We start from the raw sequence: 24,489 nt of genomic DNA on the forward strand, positions 1-24,489 counted from the left end.
GCCGGGAGCTGGGGCGAACCGAGGGGTGCCCCCTTCCCGGCTGTTTCCCCAGCGCCGGCAGCCGGAACCGCAGAGCCCCGCCGTGCCCTCCCTCTGACGGGACAACGGCACCCGGGCAGTCCCGAGGCGGCGAGGCAGGAAGTGGCGGAACAGCTCGGCGGCTCCGTCCGTCCGTCCGCCCTCACCCCGGCAGCCCAGGGAGCGCCTTACCCGGCCGGCACCGGACACCCAGGGGCCGCGGACCCCACACCGCCACAGCCGCGCCGCCATCTTCCGCCGCCGCGAACTGCGCCTGCTCCGCGGGGGAGGAGCGGCGGCGGCGGGCAGCGGGGAACCGGAGAGACCGCCCCTGCCCCAGGTGCTGCAAAGCACGGAGTAGGTAAGGACGTTCTTTGATGTTTGATCTTTGTATGCTTTCAAGCCTAATCAAGAAGAAAGGAGCAAACAAGGTCTAAGCGATGTCCAGGTCGGTGAAATTGTCTTGTTAAGGCTTAGGGCTTGACATGTTTCCATGATCTGACCTAGAGGGTGATTAACAAAACTTGTGAAGAAGGATATATCATTGACAGTGGACACAAAGAATGCGGAATTTATGGGATACAAGGGCATTTGGCAGAATCCCCAAGATAAGGAAAAAAAAAGAAAATAAAGCAACTCAGCAACTTTGCTCGTCAGCTCTGACTGGGTCAAAGGTATTTCTGATGGGGGAGATTGCCCACTGACCCAAAAGAAGAAAAATGCTGAGCATATGGACTAAACAGCTTGAGAAGCAAGAGGATCATTAGCCAACAGAAGATAGAATACTAATTAATAAGAGAACTAGGTAACTGGTAGCCAATGAATATGAATGCCTTTGTTTGCTAAAATGTTTAAACAGTGAAAAGTTTTAGTAGTCCTTGTACCGGCCTTGTGGATTTGTCACCCAACACCCCTTTCTGCATTTTAAATCAAATGTGGATTGGCCTCTTGCACACCAGGTAAAACAACCTATTTTGGAACAACACAGGGGCATCTTCTCAGCCACTACCACCCTGGTGCCTCCAGTTCCAGCTGTGAGAGCTGGAGAATGCTTGGTTCAGTCTATCCACTTCACTGGGTTGGAATTTTAGTATTGCAAGTGATTTTCTAAATGCTATTTAAAGGATACTAAATAACTAGCTTGTTTGGTGGGGGTTTTGGTGTTTTTGTTTGTTTGCTTTCCTTGGGGGTATCTAAACCCAAGAATTGCTGTGCCCTTTACCCATAGTATGGTGGCCTGTTGTTGGCATGTGTTTTGAGGGAAGAGGAGTTGTTTTGTTAAAGAAATATGAGAAAAGAGGTGGCTGCAAATATTAGCTGTCTGCTAGCTAGAAATTCAAATGGAGTGGGTAACACAGGGCCTGATTTGAGGTGAAATTGTGCATTCCAAGATCACTCCTGGGCAGCAGAAAGAGGCTCTGTTCTCTGCACACATCAGCATTGGCTGACTGCTGTGAAACAAGGTTTACCAGAAAGATCAAGAGTCCTCATTTCAAATTCAGTGCTGTTAATAGAGTTCAGAAACAGCTAAGCAGTCTGTGAACATCATTTAACTACAGGGGATTATGTTGCAATAACAAGACACTTGATTTATCTGTGTTGAACACAGGGACTGGCTGATGGAAAAAGTAAGGATTGACTGATACCTAACCATTTCCACACCCCTGGTAATCAGACCAAGAAACCTGCAGAATTGTATCTACTCATAAGGAAGGGTAAGGGGTTGGGGGAGTAGCATGTAAGAATTTAATAAAAGCTTCAGGTTTTGAGGGGAGGACACCTCACTTGATGATCTACGCAGTTACAAATCTTGGCATGAAAGACAACAATTCTATCAGTGGATCAGTACTCTCAGCTTTTGAATTAGGAATTCCATGTGAACTGATTACACACCTCTGTGGGAGCTCAGAGGAAGCAGAATTTAAATCCTAAGGCTTATTCCTCATTGCCCTGTACAAAGATGGCGAAACAGCAATTTTCCCTAAATGTTCAGCATTTAGGAAAAAAAATAAATAAATAGTTGATGCTCTGTGGCTCAGTAAGCTCTAGAGTAGGTAACATCTTCATGAGTTCTGCACGCCATCTGGCAGGCATTGAAGCAATAGTGCCACACTGCTGGGCAGTAGTTGCCACATTTATAATTAAAGCAGCATGTGGAATATATCTAGTAAGAGTTAGAGAGTTGCTCTAAAACTGACATAGTAGTATTCCATTACAATCAGTTCATTCAACCACACTGAGTCTCAAGGTATCTGCAGTCACTGAACAGAAAAACAAAACAATAACAACTTCAAGAAACAAACCAGAAAAAAAAAAAAAAGTTGGAGAAACAGAATGTATATAGCTCAAGAGAAGCTTTTAAATCGCCAAGTACTACAGAATGTAGGAAGCTTCACCAGAACAATGCTAACAAGAGGAAACAAACTACAAACTATGCACAGGAAAAAAACAATGTGCCAAACAGCTACCTGTGACATAATCATTGTATTTCTGTGAACAAGATGATATGACTGAATGTAGTGGTTTTGCACGGCCTGGTTTTTGGTAGCGGTGGGGGCACAGAGGTGGTTCCTGTGAGAAGCTGCCCCCGGGGCCGGAGAGGCTAGCCCCGATCCTCGCCGACACGGGACGGAGGGGACAGGCTGTCACACGGGCACAGGCGTGAGTTCCGGGAGAACGCCTCCCTCAGCTCCGACCCGGGCCCGCCCCGGGCCCGCCTCGCTCCCCTCCCGGCCCCGCCCTCCGCGCACGCGCGCCGGGCCAGCGCTGCCGAGGTTGCGCGAGGGGCGTAGGCGGTGCCCTCGGCCGCGTCCCTCCCCTTGCCCAGCCCTGAGCGCGGTTCCGCGGCGGCGGCGGGTCCCGGGTCCCGGGATTTTCTCGCCCTGGCTCGCCGGGGGCTGCCGGGCAGAGCTCCGGGATGTGGAAGCTGGTGCCCGCCTCGGGAAAAGGTGAGGGAGCGGCACACGGCGCCGCCGCTCCGGCGGGCTGGGCCCAGGCACCGCGGGCCCCCTCCCCGCCCCGAGCGGTGCCTGCGCGGGTCCCCGGGCCTGCCGCTGTGTTGGCTTCCGTAGGGCTGGCTCCGGCCGGGCTTGGTGTCCGCGCTGCCTCGGGCCCACGGTGATCCAAGGCCTCGTCGCTCTCGCCGTTCGTCCACGGTGAAGCCTCCGTAATTCTCAGGAGCACTGCCGACCAGAGCGCCTGTTAAATTTAGCAGGGATTCTTTTTGAGCCTGTGTGGGATGTCATAGGGTGCTGCAGGTTACAGAGACCTGCTTTGAAATACCTGGAGAGTTGAATTCGGAGGCAGCAACCTCAGAAACCATCTTTAAATATTGTGTTGATGTTTCAAGGACTAAGTGTTGAACTACATGGTGTTTCTTGCATGCAGAGTTTTGAAACTAAATCGCCTCTGTACTATTCTTTGTTTTCTTGTCCATAGGAGCTTTAGTAATAGGTGTCACATAATGCATGCATTTCTTCCTAAGTGCTTATGAGGAACAGACCTAACACAACTGCATCTGTTCTCTATTCCCTGGTGCACTGGGAAGAAATTTTGGATGTTTGTTTTATTTCCTAGATACAGCACCTAATCCTGTTGAAATGAACTGATTTATCTCTTACTGCTGGGAGAGCTCTTGAGTGAATCAAAACACTGTTCATTCTATTCAGGATGATCCTTTCTGCACAATTCATATGTGAAAAGTTATTTGCCGGGCTTGATAATGACAATTTATCTGCACTTATTATTTATCAAGAAACATTTTTTCTTCTGTTGACCAATGGTAGTACACCTTTGGGAGAGAGTCAAGCCATTCACTGGGAAGCCACCATGGAGTCCAGGTGACAAGTACAAAGCATAAGCTAAAACATAAACATTGGTCAGAGGCTGAGCTTACTATCAATTTGATTTACATGAAGATCTCCTTACATTCATTAGGAGGACATTTTCCTCTGAACCTCTTAATCAGTTAAGTGAATAAATAATAGAACCTCAAAAAATTATGTGCCCTTACAAAGGTGTTTTAGAAAACCTCTTATATTGTGTTGTTTGTTTTTATTTTCTTCTTAATGTTGCGCTTAATCTTCAAAAAAGTATTGGTAAAATTATATTGTCCTTGAAAAAAGTGTGTCACCACTTTTGAAACTGCTTTTTTTATAGTAAAATGTATCCTTTTACAGACAAAAGGGAGCAAGAAAGAAGGAAAGAGGTTTTGTCTGTAAGCTAAATGCATAATTTTAATCATCCTAATCAGAATCACAGAATTCAGAGTCACAGAATATTCTGAGTTGGAAGAGACCCTTAAGGATCATTGAGTCCAGTTCTTAAGTGAATGGCACACAAGGGGATAAAACCCACAACCTTAGCATTACTAGCGCCATTCTCTGACCATAAGTGATGCATGGCAAAGCTGAGACTTAGATGTACTACAAATTTCTCAGTAAGTCTCCTATGTGCTTCAGGTTTTCTGATGTTTTTTTCTAAATTGTTATTTTTCTGTCTCTTGTTTATTTCCAGGAGAGCCATATAGGCTTTTAAGTGGTATAGAATATGTTGTTGGACGCAAAAACTGCTCCATTTTAATTCAGGATGATCAATCTATCAGTCGAAGTCATGCAGTTCTGACCGTAAGTCGGCCTGAAACAAGCCCTGTAAGTAGCCACCATTTTACTACATTATCAATGCACTATGGGAATAATTCAAGCTGCTATGACTGTGCATACTCATATTTTGCTCTCACATGTTCTATGCTTGGAGTAGAACCATTGATCACTTGTTCTTTTTTGGGTTTTTATGTTGAATTTTTTTTTCCCCTTCGGTTTGTTTGCTTCTATTAAGGAATTTAGTGGCATAATTTAATAGTCCAAGCTTCCTTTTATCTCAAAAGAAAGATTCACTAGGAATTTGTATTAAAATAAACATAGCAGGAAAATTATGCAATTAAGTTTCATTACACAGGCAAATTTTAGGTTCAGGGAAGTGGTTCAGTTGTTTTACTTCAGACTTAGTTTCTGTTTCATTTCACATCATTAATTCTGTATTTGCTTAGGGCACAGAAAAATTTACCAAGGAGAATTAGCAATCTGCAATATGCTGTCACTAAGTGTTGTGACATATATGGATGTTTTGAAGCCAGTCAGCAGAAATTTCATTTATGTAACCTTAAGCAGTTTTAAAATAAAACATGTAAAATATATAAAATAAATTTGTCCCTTTAATTCTGCAAATACCGATTGAGTCCAGCAGAGGGCTATGAAGATAATGAGGGGACTGGAGCTCCTCAGCTGTGAGGAAAGGCTGAGGGATCTGGGCCTGTTCAGCCTTGAGAAGAGACAACTGAGAAGGGACCTCATCAATGTCTATAAGTAGCTGAGAAGGTGTCAACAGGATGGAGCTAGGCTCTTCTTGGTGGTGCCAAACAATAGGACAAAGACAATGACAGATACTGGAACACAGAAAGTTCCACTGAACATGAGTAAGAACTTTACTGTGAGAGTGACTCAGCACTGGAACAGACTGCCCAGAGGTTGTGGAGTCTCTGTCTCTGGAGATACTCCAGAGAAGCCTGGAGACAATCCTGAGTAGCCTGCTATAAGGAAACCTGCTTCAACAGGCAGGTTTGATTAGGTAATCTCCACTGGTCCCTTCCAACCTTATCTCTTCTGTGAAATACCATATAAATGCATGGCAGAATTTCATAAAAACAAGCTGTCAGTGTTCTCATTGGCTTGTGAACCACTTTGGAAATCTGACAATATCTAACCTCTTCTCAAGAGATGCTGGAGTCTCCAGGTCCTGCAGTTTGGGGAAGAGTAGCATTCTTCCTGGAAGGAAGTGCAAGAAAGTGCCCCCAGGTGACCTCAGGCTTTCTTACTATTCAGCCCAATGCCCAGAATAGAATTGAGTGGTAGGTAAAAACATAATAAATCTCAGAGCTTTGCCGAATTGCACTAGCTCAGGCTTTGGGCCAATGAATGACTGCCATACACAGTTTCCAGAAAGACAAAGTGTAATCTCCAGAAAGACTAAGTGTAAGAAGCACAAAAGTTCTAAAGCTAAAAACAGGTGGATTTTCTCATTCCTCTACAGTGAAAAACAGAAGATAAATAATTACATATAGCAAGCCTCATTTTCCAGAGTCTTTATTTAAGATGGTATTTTGTGGGCTGCTTCTTATTTATCCATTGCTTTGATCCACAGTGATAGTAACTTGTTTCTGATAAAGCTGTCTCATTCTGATAATCTGTAATGGCTTGTTTATATTTATTTTCAGAGTCAGTCTCTCTCAGTACCTATATTAACAGTAAGAGATACATCCAAGTATGGTACCTTTGTTAATGGATCAAAACTCAATGGTACTTCAGTGTCTTTGCAGTCTGGTGACAGAATCAACTTTGGAGTCTTTGAGAGCAAGTTTAGGTAAGTGTTTTGATTATAAAACATCAAGTAAAAAATTAATTTTTAGAAGAGTATTTTAGCACATCATACAACTTTGCAAGTGATACAGCAATGATGAATTTTTAGGAAGCGAAGGAGGTGAATAGTGTTTTGCCTGTATTCCACACCTGCTTCTGAAATAGTTTTCCATTATATTCTTATGTAATTTATTTTGACACTGGGAGATTAAAATTTTAGATAAGAAAGCATTGGCATTTTAGGAGGTGTGTCATGTACAGTGAGTATTTTCAGGCTCTCTTAGGCAAATAACAAAATCCTACACCAAATAAGAAGAAGGAGAAAGGTTTAGAGTTTGTTGGAGCCCTTGTGAGCTGTTCATAATGTAATGAGAAAAGAGCTGATGTTGCAGGAGGATGTGAACTGAACTTGATATTTTTTTCCAAATTTAACATGGTAGCCAGTGCTGTCTGTTTATTTATAGGAAGCACTTCTGGAAATGAAGTAGCAGATAAATAGAAAAAGTCTAATAGTCATTAAACTCCCAAGTAATCAGAAGGTGGCTTTGTGCCTTAAATTTTATTCAGTTTTATCAATGCTGCTGGTATTGTTTAGTGTTAGAAAAAACTCTCCTCCAATTACTACAATGAATTATTTTTTTTGTATTTTAGGTAAACATATCTGAAACATGATACAGGAATCATACCATGAGACCGGATACATCATGGCTGTTTACTAGAAAGTCTACAAAGTAGAAAGAAATTTAAATAATTTAAAAATAAAATAATGCAATTTGACATGGAAGATCTAAAATATGTATAAAGGTTTATGGTCAAGGATAATGGAAATATTAGGAAACTGTTACTTGAAATTGCATTTTATGACACTTATATTTTAAAGTATTGATCCGTTTGTGACCTGTTCCGTTTACCATGCTTTTGCTTTTGGAGGCACACACTCAAATTTATTTTGATATTCCCAGACCTTGCACTATTCTTGCAGCACTAATTCTGTGTGATGTCTAAAAGAGCCACAAGTCCATAGAAATATTTCAGACATCAGGTCAAGTTGTCGTTAATTTTTCTGAATAAAAATTAGTATTTTGTTTCTTCAGTAAATTTTAAAGCAGGAAGATTTTACTTTGATCTAGATTAGAGTGTGGATCTTTTATTTTTTTTCCTTCAGAATTCCATGAGATACAGATGTGATAGTTAAGTCAGCTCTGTTCATCATAATGATTGGCCAAATTCACTTAAGCAATTCTCTTTTACTTGTTCTTTGCAGAGTGGAATATGAACCTTTGGTTGTCTGCTCCTCATGTTTAGATGTAGCTCAGAAAAAGGCTTTAAATCAAGCCATTCAGCAGCTTGGAGGCCTTGTAGCAAATGAATGGACAATAGAATGTACCCACCTTGTAATGGTATCAGTAAAAGTTACTGTTAAGGTATGTAGAGCTTTTGCGTGTTGCTTTGCAGTTTTCCCACAAATGCTAATTAAATTCTAGACCTGTTGAAGATCTTTCTCTACAAAACTGTAGTCAGCTCTTCTTTTTCCAAGTTTGAGGATGTGTATGTCAACAGGAGGTTGTAGGGAAAGAAAACAAAAAAAGCCAGTTTTGAAGACTTAGTGATTTTCATCAGTTGCCCTCTTCATTTTCATAACTTTAATCAAGACACCAATTAAAAGTTAGGCTGTTTGAAGCAAAACAATCCTAGAAGCACAAATGAGTATTGTTTTATTTGTTTGATATTTTCCAAATCTTGGCTCTTAAAAAACTAATGTCAGTCAAACCATACTCTCTTTGAACTTCTATGCAGTAAATTTGTATTTCCTGTTTTTTCAGACTATATGTGCTTTAATTTGTGCTCGACCAATTATAAAACCAGAATTTTTTTCTGAATTAATCAGAGCTATTCAGTCCAGGCAACAGCTGCCAAATCATGAAAGGTAAGTTGCCAAATCATGTTTACTGTGTTGCAGAATGAAATTTATGGGAATTAGATTATCAGATAACTACGCATTTATCTGTTGATTTTTGACATAATATGCAATTCACAGTAATTTTATTTGTGGAAGAATGCTTAATATGATTAACGTTTTAATATTGCAGTTTTATTGTTCTCATTCCTAGAGTTATAAAATGAGCTCTGGAATTGACTCTATTCTTAGAGATGTTACTGTCTCTAAAAAGGAATTTGTTTTATTGGAATTGAAGTGTTGCTTCAAACACTTCTGGGAATTGATACATAAAAATAAAGCAATTGTGTCAAGTTTCTTTCATTATGTAGAGTTATTTTCCCAGTGTGCTGTTAGTTACTGAGTTTACTGTAAACTTTGGTCAGAATAGAGTTAGCCTGATCGTTGAATTCTCTGAAATGGAAGTGGTTTTTAATTATCTGTCAAGAGATGAAGTGAGACTGCTATGCATTGGCCTTCACTAAATGACAATAAAATACTCACTGATTTCATGGTTAAATTAACTTCAAAAGGGAGTTCTTAATTTGGAACCAGTAAATTCTGCAGAATAGCTCTTCTTATTTTCTTGATTTGAGAAAATGTAAAACAGTCCAAATATTGTATGTGACAATTTAATCTGAGCCCATATTGCTGCTCATTTTACCTTGAAAAGGGAGATGTGTGTTTTGTTTGGGGGTTATGGTTGTTGGTTTTTTTCTTGTATGAACACATGGTTTGTACAGGTGAGAAATTTCCGCTATGTCTATACATTCATATGTGCATAAATATGCATATATGTTAGGAAATGGCAGTTAATTTTCTTTAGTAGATGTGGAAGTAGCTATTGGTAGAACAGTTTGAAGGCTGAGGCTCAGTAGATACTAAGCAAACTTCTGGTGCATACATGGAAACAAACAAAATGAGAGGATTCACAATAAGCTGTGCTTGATATGTGGTAAAATACATTTCATAGAACATGACACTTCTTGTTAGAAAAACACAGATGCCAATCTGGAGCAATTGGTAGGAAATACTCCCTGTTTTCTAGATGCTGCTTTACGTTAGTGGGTTTTATATAACATGTCAGATCAGTCATCTGTGAGTGGTTTAAAACTCATTTGTTCTTCACTTTCAAAAGAAAGGGAGAATCTGAATGAATTATAACTTTCCCTTCTAGTTAAACTTCTGCATTGTTTTCAGAGGATGTAGGAAAATTAAACAAACTATTTAATACTCTCTGAAATACTTTCCTGCAAGATTTTTTTAATCTATTGTAGTATAGGTCATACAAGCCATCAAAAGCTAGTGATTGAAATTTGTTTGGTCAAGTATTATCTGGTGGTAATGCTGCTGTTCCTGTCTGTTACAAGAACAAGTCAGCAGTGTCTTTGTCTTGTAACCAGGATGTGTGTCCATTTAATACAGAAGTGACAGTGTAGTTGGCTTTTAAGTGCTCCCTAAAACAGAAGCAGAAGGATATATTTACCTTTCTGAAATATTTTTGCTAACTTTTAAGATGCTGAGGGGGCCTGAACTGAGTAAAAGGTAGTGACACTAGCAGTACACACATGTAGCTTTCACAGAGAGTTCTGCATCAAGGTAAATGAAACAGTTAATGTAATACACAGATCTATGTTTAAAATAATTGCTGTATTTTAAATAGGTCATATTTTTGAGATGTGACTTGTGTGAAGATGCTGAAAATTTACTTAGCAGCTATTTTAATTAAATTTTCAAAAATACTTCTAATTTTGACTGGGAATCTCTACACTGTGCATTGTAGCTAGAGCTGACCTGAGCTGGTATAGCCACAGGATTACCAGACAGCTTGGGGCAGTACTGGTTTGGGTGTGAAACAGGAAAATTATATGGAGACAGCAATACTTGATGGCACTGTTAATTAAATCAATACTAACATTGCAGAGCTGATCCCTCAAAAAAATTCTAGGGAAACATCTGAAAGTGAAAAAGAAAAAAACAAAGAATCTTTTTTGTTTATAGTAAAACTTCATATAATGGCAAACCTACAATTCCCATATGAATGTGGGACTTGAGTTTTTTATGGTGTTACCCCTGTCTTGTGTACTTTCTGATAACCTTCGCAAGGAAGAACAAAAACTGAAGATTCCACAAATGACTGCGTAAACACAGTCCTGTATGAAATAATGTGTTTTATTACTGCAGTCCAGTGTCAATAGAGCAGGGTAATAGAGTTTTTAACAGAAACTCACCAAGAATCAAAATCTATTTATTGGGAGATTCGAGGTTCCACAGGAACTTTTCTGGATAATGGTGTTACTATTAAAAGCTTCTGAGACTAAATATGAGGAGCACTTCAGAATCCTGATGGCAAAAGACTGTTGCCTTTTAAGCTTAACTCACCATTGGATAAGAGCTTATAAGGAAAATCAAAGGTTGTTTCTTTGGGTCTTTTTGGAGACAATCGTCAGTTAAAGTTGTTTGTTGACATTAAAAAATGTCAACAAACATTGTTGACATTAAAAAATGGAGATTTTAAAATATATTTATAAAGAAACTATGGTCCAGTTTCAAAGTCATGAAAACTGTTGTTTTTCCATTTTTACTCGTGCTTTCATCTTTAAAGATTATTTTGTCCCTTGTATTATCTTAGGTTAAATCTGTTTCTATGAGGCCTGTTATCAGAAGTTGTCTGGCATAATAACTAAAGTCTGAATTGCCCTATTTCTATTTTAAATTAGTAGGCTTTATCACATCTGTTCAATTTCAATGTAACAATATTTTTGTAAACAGATTTGAACAGGCTGCTGAAATAGATCAAATACTTACCTTTCAAAATCTGGTAGATTCAGGTTGCTTAATTTTCATTGTGTACATAAAGTTTGAAGAACGATTGTGAAGACTGAGATTGTGAAGAACACATAAGAATGAAGATTATTTAAAAACACCTGTGACTATATAGCACATTTTAGCATGTCACAATTGAATTGTGTATTTGGATGAAGTAGGAAATTTATGTGCTTATTTTTGTCTTCAGCTTGAAATACATGAATGTTCTCAATGTTTGAGGGATGTTTTTCTGTTTAAAGATGCTCAATTTTTTTCTGAATCATCAATATTTCAGCACTTCATATGTGTCTTCCTTAGAGTCTGCCAATCATTGCCGTTAAACCAAATTTGATGGTGTGTTTCAGCATCTTTTTTTTTTTCCTGCATAGTAGTATGAAAAGAATATATAATTAGCAGTCAGAATTAAGATAAGTAGTTCAGTCATCAGCTAAACTGTGTACATAAACAGCTGTTTGGGTACAGATGTAGTATAGTTTGGTTAAAATTGATCTGTAGTTTACCTTCTTTCTGATGTATGCCTTCACCTTGCTCTGTCAGAGCTGCTGTATGTGAAAATTGCTGTATGAATATGTGGCTCAAAGATGTTGTAAGTATCCTGAAATTACTGATTAGATTAATGTCCTAACTCTAGAGGCTTTTTGTGCCCTGGGCAGGCCATCATTAACTGGAGCTGAGGTCACAGGCTCTGACAAAATTTAGGGCTTCAGGGTAGAATTTCTTTTTGCCTAATATGTTTCTCAGCTAAACTCCTGCTCCCTTTGCCTGTATTGGAAAAAACTGTAGAGAATCTGCAGAGTGAATCCTTCAGTTCTCTATCCCACCAGCAAGAGAAGTATACTTGTCTGCTGTCATATTATGGCTGTTTTGAGTGTAGTGATACACAATTTCTTGACACAGTAGAAGAGAATAAGGGGTGGCTATCCCCACGTGGAGGGTAGAGGAAGCAAGGTGACCAATTTTGTGTGGAGTTTTACTATTATCTAGAGTAAGTGCAGAATGAAGTTGCATTCTTGTTTGTCTGTATTGTTAGTAGGAATGTGGATATGTCTTGGTCTTTGATGCTGAGAAATTAGGGGCTCTGTTCTTAACAATCTCTTGAAAATTATTTATGTAAGTAGTTTTAACAGAGAAATGCAGGATTTTCAGAAATTCAGAACTTTAAAACAGAAAGGACTATGAGTCAGTACTGATAAGAAAATCTGAATTTTATAACTTTAATTTTCTGTACTTGCAGCTTTTATCCTCCAGTTGATGAGCCTTCCATTAGCAGTGAAAACCTGGATTTATCTGAGCATCATGAAAGGAAAAAAATATTCAGTGGAAAAACCTTTGTATTTCTAACTGCCAAGCAGGTAATCAGGCTTTACATTGCAAAAATATTGCAGGGGTAGCTCAGTACGGATTTGCTCACTCTGAAATCACACTCATTCTGGGTTCATCAGGAAAAAAGGATTTCTGTGTATTTATCCTGCAGTACAGTGGCCTAAGCAAGATAGAATGTAGAAGAGGAGCAGAACATATTACATCTGCAGTAGTGCATCCAGTGAGAAGCACTATGCTGATAGTTCTCTATTCTGATACCTCTAAACTCATTCTAAGATTTCTTTTTATTTGCATTCTCTTTTTAGCACAAGAAACTGGGTCCAGCAGTTGTTCTTGGAGGAGGGGAAGTAAAGTTGATGACAGAAGGAAGAAAAGAAATGCCTTTACTACTTTCTCCTGAAGTCTGTGTTGTTGATGTGGGTTTGGCAAACTCTCAGATCTCAGGATCTGGCTCTGTGACAGACTGGACAGATTCCATTCTGACTGCCTTGGAAAGGTGCAGCACTGTTCTCTTGTACAGTGGTAGGGTAATTTCAGAACTTCTACAGAGACTTGGTCATGGTGTTTGCATACATATTTAAGCAGGAAGTTGCTTATAGAGAGGGCATTTTTTCATTGTTCTAAGTATTTAGTGGAGTAACTAAAACTTCTTGAAGCAGTAAAGAAAGAACTTGGCAGTTCTGTGAGGATTTGATGGAATTTGTTTTCTTCTCTTTTCATTAATTTTTTTGGAGAACTCACTTCTACAAAAATTCATTGTGATGAAGCTGCTTTAAAATTACAGACAGCAAGTAATTTCTCTTCTACTATTTAAAAGAATTTTAAATTAATATATTCTAAGAATGCAAAATAGATAATGATATTTTATTAATTATATGTATTTCATCAGTAAGAGATGAGATGGCACCTTGAGGTCATGTGATTCATTGTTGTGTAATTATTGTATACAGTGTTTTTGAAGAACAGCTTCTTTTTAATGATAATTAGGTTTTGTTTTGGTGGTAGGTTTTGTTTGAGAGGGCAGACTGCATTGTAACATCATAGATGCTAGGATTATCATTATGCCATTTTATTAAAACAATAAAACAAAATCTCAGTCCTTAGGTAGAGAAAACAGTATTCAATCTCTCCTTATGACTGTAGTACAGAAGACTGAGGGGGAAGGGTGCCTGACTTGTAAGAAGCGGTCAGATCTTTCAAATCTCTTTTCACACATTTTTGAATTATAGGTAGGGTATAATTGGTTAAATACCCAAAAATCACTAAAGGAGAGATGTATTGGCCAGATTACTGGAATTAGACAGTGGCTACAGCAGCAGGAAACACGGGAGTTAATACATATGGGACATGGCTATAATGAAGGATAATTGTGCTGACTTACTCTGTTGGGAAGAACTGTAGTGTAGGCTGATTTTTTTTGGAGGAGGAATGGAATATTTTGTACTTTGCTATACCTGTGCTCATTTGCCTATTTGTCTTTGAATCTGTACTGAAAAATAATTATTTTTTTTTTATTTGTATATTAACAGTAAGAATCTAAGGGCTATTCCAGAGGCAGAAATTGGACTGGCAGTTATCTTCATGTCTACGGAAAAATACTGCAACCCTCAAAAGCAGCCTGCTTCCAAAGGTAATTGGAAGAAGGGTAGTAATAAGTTAACAGCCTCAAAGAGGCAATACTTCTTTTTGTGTAGAAGCATCAGTTATGATGTTCAAGTTGTTCTGTTTTGCAAGACCACTAAAAAAGAGTGACATTCTATGAAAAATGTATATGACTCCAAAGAGGTAATTGGTTTTTAATGGTCTTGCAGTAAATTGCAGTGAAAATTAGATGACTCTTAGATGTAAATAAAAAAGTAGATCTAAAACTAGCCTAAAAGACACACACACAGCAGTAACCTTGAAAGGAAAGATACTTTAAAAACATCTGCAATTCATATTTTTAGTGACCACTGAATTCATATATGTGGGGTAGTTTGAATTCCATGCTATGCTGTGTTTTCGTAAAAAACTGGAATAATCAGGAAGTAAAAGATGAATGTCAGAAATCAAGAGAATAGGAATGGAAATAATTAGTTAAGGCTTGCTTTTTTTTCTTTTTTTGCCCTTTGCACAAAACAGAATTTGCTTTAGGAAAATACAGTCACCTCCTGCATAGTTAAAAACTAATCTTTCCATAAATTAAGACAATGAGACATGATTGCCACATTTGCCAAAGTAGTAGTTTGAGACTGGACATTCCAAGTCTTGAAGCTTGTATTTGCTAATAAAAGTCTTTGAGAGAGAGAGAGGTTTGTTTGTCTAATTCTCTTTTTGTGCCTCTTCGTATTATTCTGTATTTCGCTACTATAAAATTTTCAGAAGTATGTTTTATAGATTGTTTTGTTCTGCAAAATGTTGTATGAGGTAGAAAAATCTACCATTATTTAAAAAAATTAAAGCAAAAACCCCAGAATTTGTCTGTACATGTAGGAACATTACTTACTTGAAAATGTATTTTGAATAGAGAAAGGCTTATATGCAGTACTGGCAGAGATGCTGATTCTTGTTTCCAGTCTCAGTGATTCAACTAGATAAAAATTAAGTTGTCTGAAATTGTGTAAACAGACTGGATATCAGAGTTTAAAGGGAGCTGTGTTTACAGTTGAATAAACTTGTATCCCAGATACAATAATCAAATTAGAGATCATTATAAAGGAGTAAATATAAGGAATTTTGTGCTCTGACAGTTTTGTATGATCTATATATTGCATGATATATATTTTGTATAAAATATATTTTAAGTACATTATGTATATAGTGGTATATGATTTCCCATTATACTTCATTTTTATTTAAGTAGAATTCCATTACTTAATCAGTGGAATATTTAACTGAATCTGAATTCCAGAATAAGGTCCTTTAGAACTCTTTCTGTCAGTTTTTTTTTTAAATTAATACATCTGCTTATTTTTTAATTAAAACTCTTTGAAGATCATTTTAAAAAGATCTCGTTATCAGTTAGTAATGTGTGATAGCATGTGCAAAGAAACACAAAAAGATTTGATATTAACCTTCCTGTTCTCTCATGTTGGTCTTGCAGCTGTACCTGAAAGTTCTGCATCAGCTGTTGTAGGCCGAGCTGTTTCCCAGAGTCTGGCTGTGGATGAAACCATAATGCCAACTGCTGCAGATAGCAGCACCTTCTACATAGCTGATACAGAAGAGCAGACCTGGTAAAGTATTCATGGAAATTTCTAAGCTAATATTGGCAAATAAAACAGTCTTTTGTGGCAGAGGAACTGTATCATTGCCATGGGGAAAGAATATGGGGTAAGGAGTGCCATTCACTAAATTGATGTCATTTGTCTACAGTGAGATAATTTCTGCTTTTGAGTACTAAATTACAAAAAGCATCCCATAGGATTTAGATGACTTCCAAATGCACATGTAGATACTGCATATCTGTCTTGACTGTCTGAACTATTAAAAAATTTCAAGCCATTTCACAATTATAAAAATGTATTGATCAGAGCAGATTTTATAGTTTGTTTTTAGCACATTGTTTATAAGTTTGTTCCAAGTACAGGTATAGCTTTTTAAAAAAGTTTATCTCTGATTTGGTGTATCTCTGGTAACATCCTGTGTGCCATTTCTTTCCTTTCCAATCTAGTATGGAGATAGAGGATACTTCCCAGGTGCATAGACAAAGGAAAACAGCTTTCCAGGATACAGCTGCCGTAAAGAAAAACAGTGGCACAAGTGGCAGTGTAAATGCAGGAACATCTATACCTAGAGGGAACAGAACATCTGGGTTCAGTCAAAGAAGTCAGCCTGTCTCCCCATCTAAATTTTCAGAAGCTGGGAAACCTCATGAGACTGCTTCACGTCACCAGTCAAACTCAATTACAAATTACTTCCAGGTTTCTAGAAAAAGGTACACGGAAATTTTCTTGACATTACTTCCCTTATTGGTATATTCATGCTGTTTATGGAAAATTGTAACTTAAGCAATTTAAATTTGACACATACTTCATTTTAGATCAAATTCCTAGAATGAAAAGGTTTTCCTAGGGGTACTTTAAATTTCACAATGCAGTCACTAAAACCCCAGAAGCTGTTATGTTGTGGGTACAGCTAATTATACTCAAAAATGCTTTTGTAATTTCTTTGTTTTGTAATTTCTGTAATATTTCTGGCTAAGGGAAAGAGCTGAAGGAGAAGAAACATCTGTATCCAAACTAGCAAAATTGGAGGAAAGGTCATCGTCTCTTCCCAAGTGCACTGAATCCATAACTTCGTCAGTCTGCAACAGTGAAGCAAAACAGCATCAAAAGAAAAATAACGTCCTGGACCCAAACCCAGATTTTGCAGAAGACATGGGTATAAAGCTTATGAGGGAAAGTGTCAAACTAACAAGTGATAGAACAGACACTAAAACCACTTCCAGTGAAAATCATGCACCAAAAAAGAGAAAGGAATTAAATTATTTATCTGAAGATACAGAAGCACTGGAAATTGTGTTTGGAAGTGGAGAAGTAGACTGGGAAGATCAAATTACAGATGACCAGGAAGCTCGAGGAAATGCACGAAAAAAACAATGTTTGGAAGCCAAAGGAAGCAGGATTCAAGAAGTAAATGTAAATCAGAGAGAGGAGAATAAAGTGTTGGTAAGTTTTATATTCATCTCATGTGCCAAATCTTGAAATTTGTAACTTCATTAGAAGGATGTAGTTAGCTCCTTTAAGGAGGAGACTGCCTGCATAGAGAAAGTGGCTTTATGAAATCTGTTTGCTTAAATCTCATACACCAATTTTTAGTTTGAAATTGTTCATCTTTTACACATGAACATTGCAGTTTTATACCTACCTAAATGTTTTTTCATTCTTCTGGGCATTTTTTTCTTTGCAAATTGAAAGCTGCTTGTATTCTGAACTTTTCCTTTTTTTTTAACTTTATATACTGTAAGTAGAATAGGAGAATTTATCCCTGGTCCAAGAAAAACTTCTCATGTTGGTTGTTGCTGTGTTTATTATATGGTTATTTATTCTAAGATAGTACTCAATTATCTTTATGTAATGAATTTTTCTGAAGCAACGTATAGTTGACCTCTTCTGTTGAATACCACAGTATGTCCAACATATTTTGAGTGTTTTGATGTCATGTGAAAGATTATTAAAATTCCTGTATGAGAAATTTTAAACCAAAAACTACAAAAACAACAGCAAAACCAAGACACAGCTTGTGTTTTCATGATTATTTTTCTGTTTTTGTTTTTGACACTAAGGAAATTTTCTAAGAGATACGAAGAAAACAATATACCTTGAGTTAACAATTTTCTGTATTGAAAAAAACAGAAAAGTGGGTTTATAAAGGAAAACAGAGTTAAGAGGTCTAGACTATTAACAATACAATAGGAAAGGAGAGAACAAGTTTATTTTTTATTTATTTAAAATACATATTTTAACGCTTACGGTCTAGTCCATTTACAGTGTAGGCAGTGTTTAAGTGTTTAAAAGTTTGAATGCATGATTAATTGGAATTTGCAAGATTCCTTGGACCACATAAGAATTAGTAGTTGCCTGTGCATCCTTAGGTCAGACCAGCTTGACACCTTGTTAATGCTTTACTGGAGCTTGCTTCTGAAGAAGTGTGAACTTCATTATAACACTTTTTTTGTGTGTGTGTTACTAACAGGCTAACTTTAAAAGACAAGTTCTATAATTTAGAGAATTCTGTTGCGTGCTTTTTATACTGTCAGTGAGTAGCTACTTTTTATTAGGTCTGACCATACTGACAGACTAAAATTGGCACTTGGAATAGTCTACTGAATTTTGTTGCTTGCAGCTTGGAAAGTTTTTCTAGTCTAACTCCTTGTCAGGATTCTGAAGGAGAAAAAAATCCTTTGTGCAACTAAACTGGTATTTTAGCAGATATGCACTTAAAGATTTTTGCAGAAAAGAAATCTTCTCATAGTTTAATAATGACCTACTTAATGTAAAATATATTTCCAGTGGATGGAATAGGAAGGAGATTTCATGATAAAGCTCCCCAGGCAAATATGATAACCATTTTCTGTAAGTATAGATGCAACCTGTGTATCTGGCAAGACGAAGAATATGAGTAATTGACTCAAAACTTAAAGGTTGCATAAAGCTGATTTGGTATTTTATCAACCAATAAAAATAATTTATGTTATGCAAATCTGGTTTTAAAATATAGGACATAATCAATCTGTAGAATACTTTCTTGTCCTGGTAATGAAGTGTCCTTTCTGCACACATGTACACTTCAAATATGAAACTGAAAATGCTACTTTTTATATTCAAAAGCTTTTACAGTTTTCCAGAACCTGTCAGGACTTGGAAGATTGTAGAGATGGACAAAACTTCCTAGTCTATAAAAAGAAAGAAAAAAAAGAAGGTGAATAAATAAGTGATTTTTTTTAATAGTGAAGACCTTCAACAATTTTTACAGTGTGCATAAAATCCTAGAAAATCTGAAGTACAGGGCAGTTTCTTTTCTGTCTAAAATTTATATTTGAATATGTTTATTCTACCATAAAGTGCAGAAAACAATTTTATGTAATTAAATTCCCATTTCATTTCAGTTTTATATTTAAAATAATTCTTAATCAAATAGAAAGAAGAGGAACATGGATCAGTTCTAACTTCAGAAAAGAAAAGTAACATCAAGCAAGAGTCACCAGTCTTGGTAAGGAGCCAGCTGATTGTAAGTTTCAACAGTGAGCTTTAAGAAGCATTACAAAAACACATCAAAATTTTACTCTTAAGGACATAGTATTTTTTGATCCTATTTCAGTGTAAAGGAGGTTTGGAAGATTGTACTCTTAACATAAACATATGTAAATATGAATGGTACAGTCCAGCTTGTAGACTGTGGAAAAAAAAGAGCACTTGCAGTTCATCTGTGTGGTTCTGTAATGACATTTGGGTGGATACTTAAAGGTGACTGAAGCTACATGTAATTGTATTAATTCTTCAATGTGGTTGATACTTGTACTGATGATTTTCTTCCATTACTACTTGAAGACCTGCCAGGGATGCAATCTTGTCTGCTGTAAGATCACAACTGGAATGGAAGAGATGGAGCACTGGGAAAATAGATGTAATATATAGTGATTAACAGTAGATAGCGTGCTAATTTTTTGTAGGTGAGATGAAGGAAGGAAGGAGAAGAGAATTGCTTGGAGTGGCAGTGAGGCAGAGGAAAAGGAGACTAGACTGAATGAGACTGAAATTAAAAAATTCTGGAGGGATAGAGTGTAGCCAGTCAGCAAGGGCCAGAATAACACCTTTTCACCTACATAGAAAAATCAGCCCAAGAGGAGGGATTGCTGAGCAGGTACACCAAAGTGCAGGGTCAGCTCAGATTAAATGACTTTTAGTTACATTTTACTATAAAACAACTGGACTGCATCTGGACTGCAGCTGTCCTTGAACAGAGTTTAATATTACTTGTGAACTTATCCTGTGCCGAGATATCCTGTGGAATCCACATAGATGTAACCTCAAGCAGCAAAGTGTGCATGCAAGCTTGCTGCCATATGAGCATTCTCATGGACTAGAAAAATTTGATGCATTGATCAAATTCAGCTTACAGCCCTAGAGCTGGGTAGATATCTGTAGGCTAGAACTGAGCTGAAGATGTTCGAATTCATCTGCTGTGGAGTATTTAAATACATATTTTAACACAAGCAAAACAAATTTACTCTATTCATGGTCTAAAGAGGCTGCTTCCCCTCACTATTTTGTGATCCTAACATCTGCTTATTTCTGCTCATGATACTTCTCTACAGTTTGTACTGTTAGATATGCTGCATTTCCTGTTCATACACTTTAATGTTTCTTCCCTTTTCTTCCCACATAAGAACCACAGCAAACTCCAAGATGATTCCAGCAATCTTCCTAGCAGGCTTCTGTTGACAGAGTTTAGATCGTTGGTTGTCAGCCATCCAAGACAGAGCAGTCATCTTCCTGGAAATACCAGCTATGGGGGAAAGAAAAATTTCAAAATGTTCAGAAAGGTTAGTGTGTTTTTTAAATGGTCACAAGATGGCACTATTTAAAAATACTAAAAAGTGTTGTGTTCAGATAGTAGAAATATGTTACTAAAGATTTTGTATAAATTGATAGTTACCAAAGAAAGAAACAATTTAAGTATCATATTATACTGTAAACAGATATTTTGTTAGTTGACTGAAGAAGTACCAGGTTGACAAAGGCTTACCTTGTGCTAGGTTATTTAGATACTTGTACTCCCTACTCCAAGCTGTTACTTGGAATAAGTTAAGTGATAGCTACCATAACTTCTGGTTGTACCTCCAAAAGACAGCGGTTCTACTTCTCCAACAACATATATATATACAGCATAGGCTGATTCAGAATCTTCCATTTTAACTAATAAATCTTGGATTTTTTGCTTGTTTCTTTTGGTAAAAGGAGGGAGTTAATAGATTTCTGTAAATGCTTTTTTCAATTTCAGTCACTTTTAAATATGAACTTCGAATATTATTCAGAGAAAGACTTCCTGACTTTCTTCTGTGATATCTGAATAGACTTTCTGAATTTGTTAAACAGATCTTTTACTTGCACTATGCTTGCCTTGTAGTTGTAAAAGTTTACTGTCCAACAGGTAGCTTACCCTGGGGCAGGACAACTTCCACACATTATTGGAGGATCAGATTTGATTGCTCACCATGCTAAAAAGAATTCAGAGCTAGAAGACTGGTTAAGGCAAGAAATGGAGGTAAGAAACTATTTACATGATCAAATAAAAACTTGACTAATATGAGTGGTCATATCAAACTGTGATCATTACTGGAATACTTTGGGATTTTATTTTTTAAATAAAACCTCAGCCAGTTATTTGTCCACACATGCTCATGGAAGCATATACAGTAATAAAATTACTGAATGCCAGAGGTCAGTGGTAACACTCTTCTTTTTCTGGTTATTTAAATTCATTTTGCTTGCAACACTCATACAGTCAGAAATATTTATAGAAAGCAAAGTCAGTAACCTAAATGAGAACAATCTTTTGATGAGTAAAATAAGCGCTATGTCAAAATGTGACAGGGAGTAGAAGGAAATTCTATATGGCTAACTGTTCAAATCGTTATCAACAGTACAGTTGATATTCTACTCTTGAATAGAATATAAAGTGCATGACTAAAACTCTGTTGGAGTATACTGAAGAGATGTGGTAAGAATAAGTTCAATATTTTCTTTTGTGCACATCTTTAGATATAAAAGCCCTAAAAAAATCCTTACCATGGCAGTTCTCTAGGACTTTCATTTTCTGATAGTTTCCTTAAAAATACTTGCTGATGAGTCATATTGTTTCCACAGCCTGATTAAAATTCAGTTGCATTAACACTTCTGATCTCATTTTTTTAATTCCTGCGTGTAATGCTAATTAAAATTCCCTTTATACACAAATAATCAAATTTTTTTTTTTATTTATATAATGGTGCTCAAAGCCCAGAAAACATTTCTGACCAAAATTGACACCTTTCACAAACTGTTCCATTTCATTAGTTGTTAGCAGTAGCCAAATTTGGGTCATGAAATAACTTGTCTAATGTAAATATGTACTAAATGGAATACTTAGAGAAAATTTACTTCTTTAGGAAAAATTTTGTTAGTTCAGGAATAGTGTTTTTCTAGATGATTCATTAGAACTCTCCTGAGCAATCAAATATTAAATTAACTTTCACAGGAACAGGATCGGCATGCAAGAGAAGAATCACTTGCTGATGATCTCTTTAGGTAAGGGTTTTATGTTTGAACTTCAAAAAATGTGGGGTTTTTGCATCATGTCTGTTTGGACAAATTTTGATTTTGGAAAAGACAATTTTGACTATTCTTTTCAAAATTTCATGTATTCCCATGGATAGAATATAGTCAAAGTGATTTAGCAATTTATCTGGAAAAAAACCCAACACTATTCAGGCTTCATTTAACATGGGAAATGGGAGGAGGTGAGGTAGAGGAGATAACATGAAAAGATGTTCATGACTGTCAGCATCTCTGTAGCCAGTCACAGACAGGGTTGAAGGTGCTGTTGTTCTGATGTGAGATTTACATCATGTATCATCTCCTACTCCTATCTGCTTTATCTCCCCACTCCTCCCCTGCCCATAGAATCCATATCCAATCTGTAGAATCTTCTGTAGAATTTGCTGTCCAGAAGACATGTAAACATTTGAACAAACATGTTACAATGCTACAACAACAAAGTCAAATAAAGAGAATTAATATAGGGACCTCATTTTCTTTAGCAATGACTTCATTACTTTCTATGTTTTTTCTGTGAAGAAACAAGTGACCAGTGTTTGACTTCTCACCTGTCATGAATTGGATTAACACCAAAAGTTGTGCGTTTAGGTAGAAAAATGCCTATGGTGAAGAAGGATTTTTTTTCTGAATCACTATCAAACAAACATAATACTACATATCAATAGAGGTTAGAGCCATTCAGGAAATCCTACTGCATTAACAACTTGCTCTGTTCCCAGTTAATGATGGAGCATTTCTTTCAAAAGGTAGACATTTCATTTTTGAAGCCTGAGTTGTACAGTAGCAACAGTGCTGGAAGTCTGAGTTGTATAGCAACAACAGTGACTTCTAATACCTTTCTAGCTATGTGGTAATGTAATTTGGCTCACAAGTTGTCACATTTTCCTGTCTAAGCAAAAAGTCTTGATGAGTGAAAGCAGAATTAGTGGAAGTAAAACTGCCTGATCATTCAGTTGTGTCTAAATTATTCATGCATGAATACAAAACACATCAGAATTTCAAAGAAATGACAGAATTTTGGGAGACAAAGTACAAATGGAGAAGGCCAAGGGATAGCAGTGTCAAATAGAGCCAAACTATAAGCATATTGCAGTAAACTAGCTAACTATATAGTATGTCCAGAAAGTAGCTCTAAATTTCAAACAGTCAATCAGAAGCTGTATAAAGGGCAAGGCAGGGCAAGGATCTACTTTATGTAGGAGTAGGAGGCAGCAGAAAGGTTTTGTCTGAATGAGTTGTGGGCAGATGTACATCAATGTAAAGGTACAGGACCCCTTTTCCCTCCCTCCACCTATGTTTTTTTTTGGTGTCCTTGTCCAGTAAATGGCTTAGTGTTGGGACATAAAAGCCTTGGAGAAGCTTGTTCATACATCAGATTTAAAGGTTGTAAGTAGTTAGGAAATTGAAAATTTCATTAAGAGTTGTCTTAAGTTCATTAACAGGTTCTACCTTACGCATTCTTCAGTCAAATGGTAGTAACTGTAGTTAATTATAGGAGTGTAGTCAGGGAAAGGACTGGTCATTCCCTTGTTATGAATATATAATAAAATTGTTTGCATCACATTGTATATGTATATAAACTTTGAATATAATTGTTTTACTTATTTGTGACAAACTTTTTTTTTTTGTTGCAGATATGATCCTAATGTGAAAAGAAGAAGATAAATTGTGAGCTGGATTTACAGTGTTTCTCTGGAAAAACCTGCAGAAAGCAGGTCCTTAGGTTTCCTGGTTACAGTGTGTATGATATCCTATATATGAGCATTTGAATATCTCTTACTGTAAGACATGTTTTCTAAGTCTTGTTTTTATTAAAGAAAAAACAAAAGTTCCTTTCACTGCTTGGTACTTGCAGACTGCACCATTGTCAAGACCTTTCCATTATTCACTTCAGAGTAATGCTCAGTAAAATACTCTAGATAGGATTTCATTTTAGGCTATTTCTAATGTTTGATTATCATTACTATTTTGGGGGGGAAAAAAGAAAATTAGCACCTGGCTATTTTTTCTTTTTTCAGAAAGGCTTTGTAAATTAGGTATTTTCAAGGGTATTATCTTGAGAATCTATTGAGGCTGAGATGCAACTGGTATTTGATCATGATATGATTCATAATAAACCACATCTCTGTGGCTCATTAATAGAGCCTATACTATTGTTATTGGTACAGAA

The 24,489-nt window shown here is 36.9% G+C and overlaps 2 protein-coding genes across 4 annotated transcripts in view; one reads left to right on the forward strand and one right to left on the reverse strand.

The window, feature by feature from the left end:
* The window catches only part of DECR1 (2,4-dienoyl-CoA reductase 1), a 16,833-nt gene extending 14,071 nt beyond the window's left edge, over positions 1-2,762 (reverse strand). The window contains exon 1 of one of the 2 annotated variants that reach the window (XM_023920794.2): positions 2,487-2,762. In XM_023920794.2, coding sequence (XP_023776562.2) covers positions 2,487-2,501 — 15 coding nt within the window. In that variant the 5' untranslated portion in view covers positions 2,502-2,762. Of the gene's footprint in view, positions 1-210; positions 414-2,486 lie in introns of those variants that run through there. The other variant, XM_086883285.1, reaches the window with a different exon arrangement.
* Positions 2,731-24,147, forward strand: NBN (nibrin). Of its 2 annotated transcripts, XM_086883231.1 has the most exons (16): positions 2,731-2,966; positions 4,534-4,667; positions 6,290-6,435; positions 7,696-7,855; positions 8,255-8,358; positions 12,431-12,548; positions 12,825-13,015; positions 14,049-14,149; positions 15,602-15,734; positions 16,172-16,435; positions 16,703-17,168; positions 19,141-19,212; positions 20,390-20,545; positions 21,154-21,267; positions 22,240-22,289; positions 23,954-24,147. In XM_086883231.1, the coding sequence occupies exons 1-16, from the start codon at positions 2,936-2,938 to the stop codon at positions 23,982-23,984; spliced, it is 2,271 nt and encodes a 756-aa protein (XP_086739357.1). In that variant the 5' UTR covers positions 2,731-2,935; the 3' UTR covers positions 23,985-24,147. The 2 variants fall into 2 exon arrangements, with proteins under 2 accessions (XP_086739357.1, XP_023776559.2); XM_023920791.2 differs by lacking the exons at positions 2,731-2,966; positions 4,534-4,667 and adding an exon at positions 7,083-7,162 and having other exon boundaries at positions 6,361-6,435.
* Positions 24,148-24,489: the final 342 nt, after the last annotated feature.

This window comes from Cyanistes caeruleus, chromosome 1 (genome assembly GCF_971803275.1).
Source record: "Cyanistes caeruleus chromosome 1, bCyaCae1.hap1.1, whole genome shotgun sequence".
Taxonomy (NCBI): Eukaryota; Metazoa; Chordata; class Aves; order Passeriformes; family Paridae; genus Cyanistes; species Cyanistes caeruleus.

Bases quoted from the DNA above. Each gene is read 5' to 3' on its own strand.
- NBN (XM_086883231.1), top strand. From the start codon at position 2,936: ATGTGGAAGCTGGTGCCCGCCTCGGGAAAAG. The intron at 4,668-6,289 runs GTAAGTAGCCAC...ATTTATTTTCAG, and splicing joins GTCGGCCTGAAACAAGCCCT to AGTCAGTCTCTCTCAGTACC. The intron at 21,268-22,239 runs GTAAGAAACTAT...TAACTTTCACAG, and splicing joins GGTTAAGGCAAGAAATGGAG to GAACAGGATCGGCATGCAAG.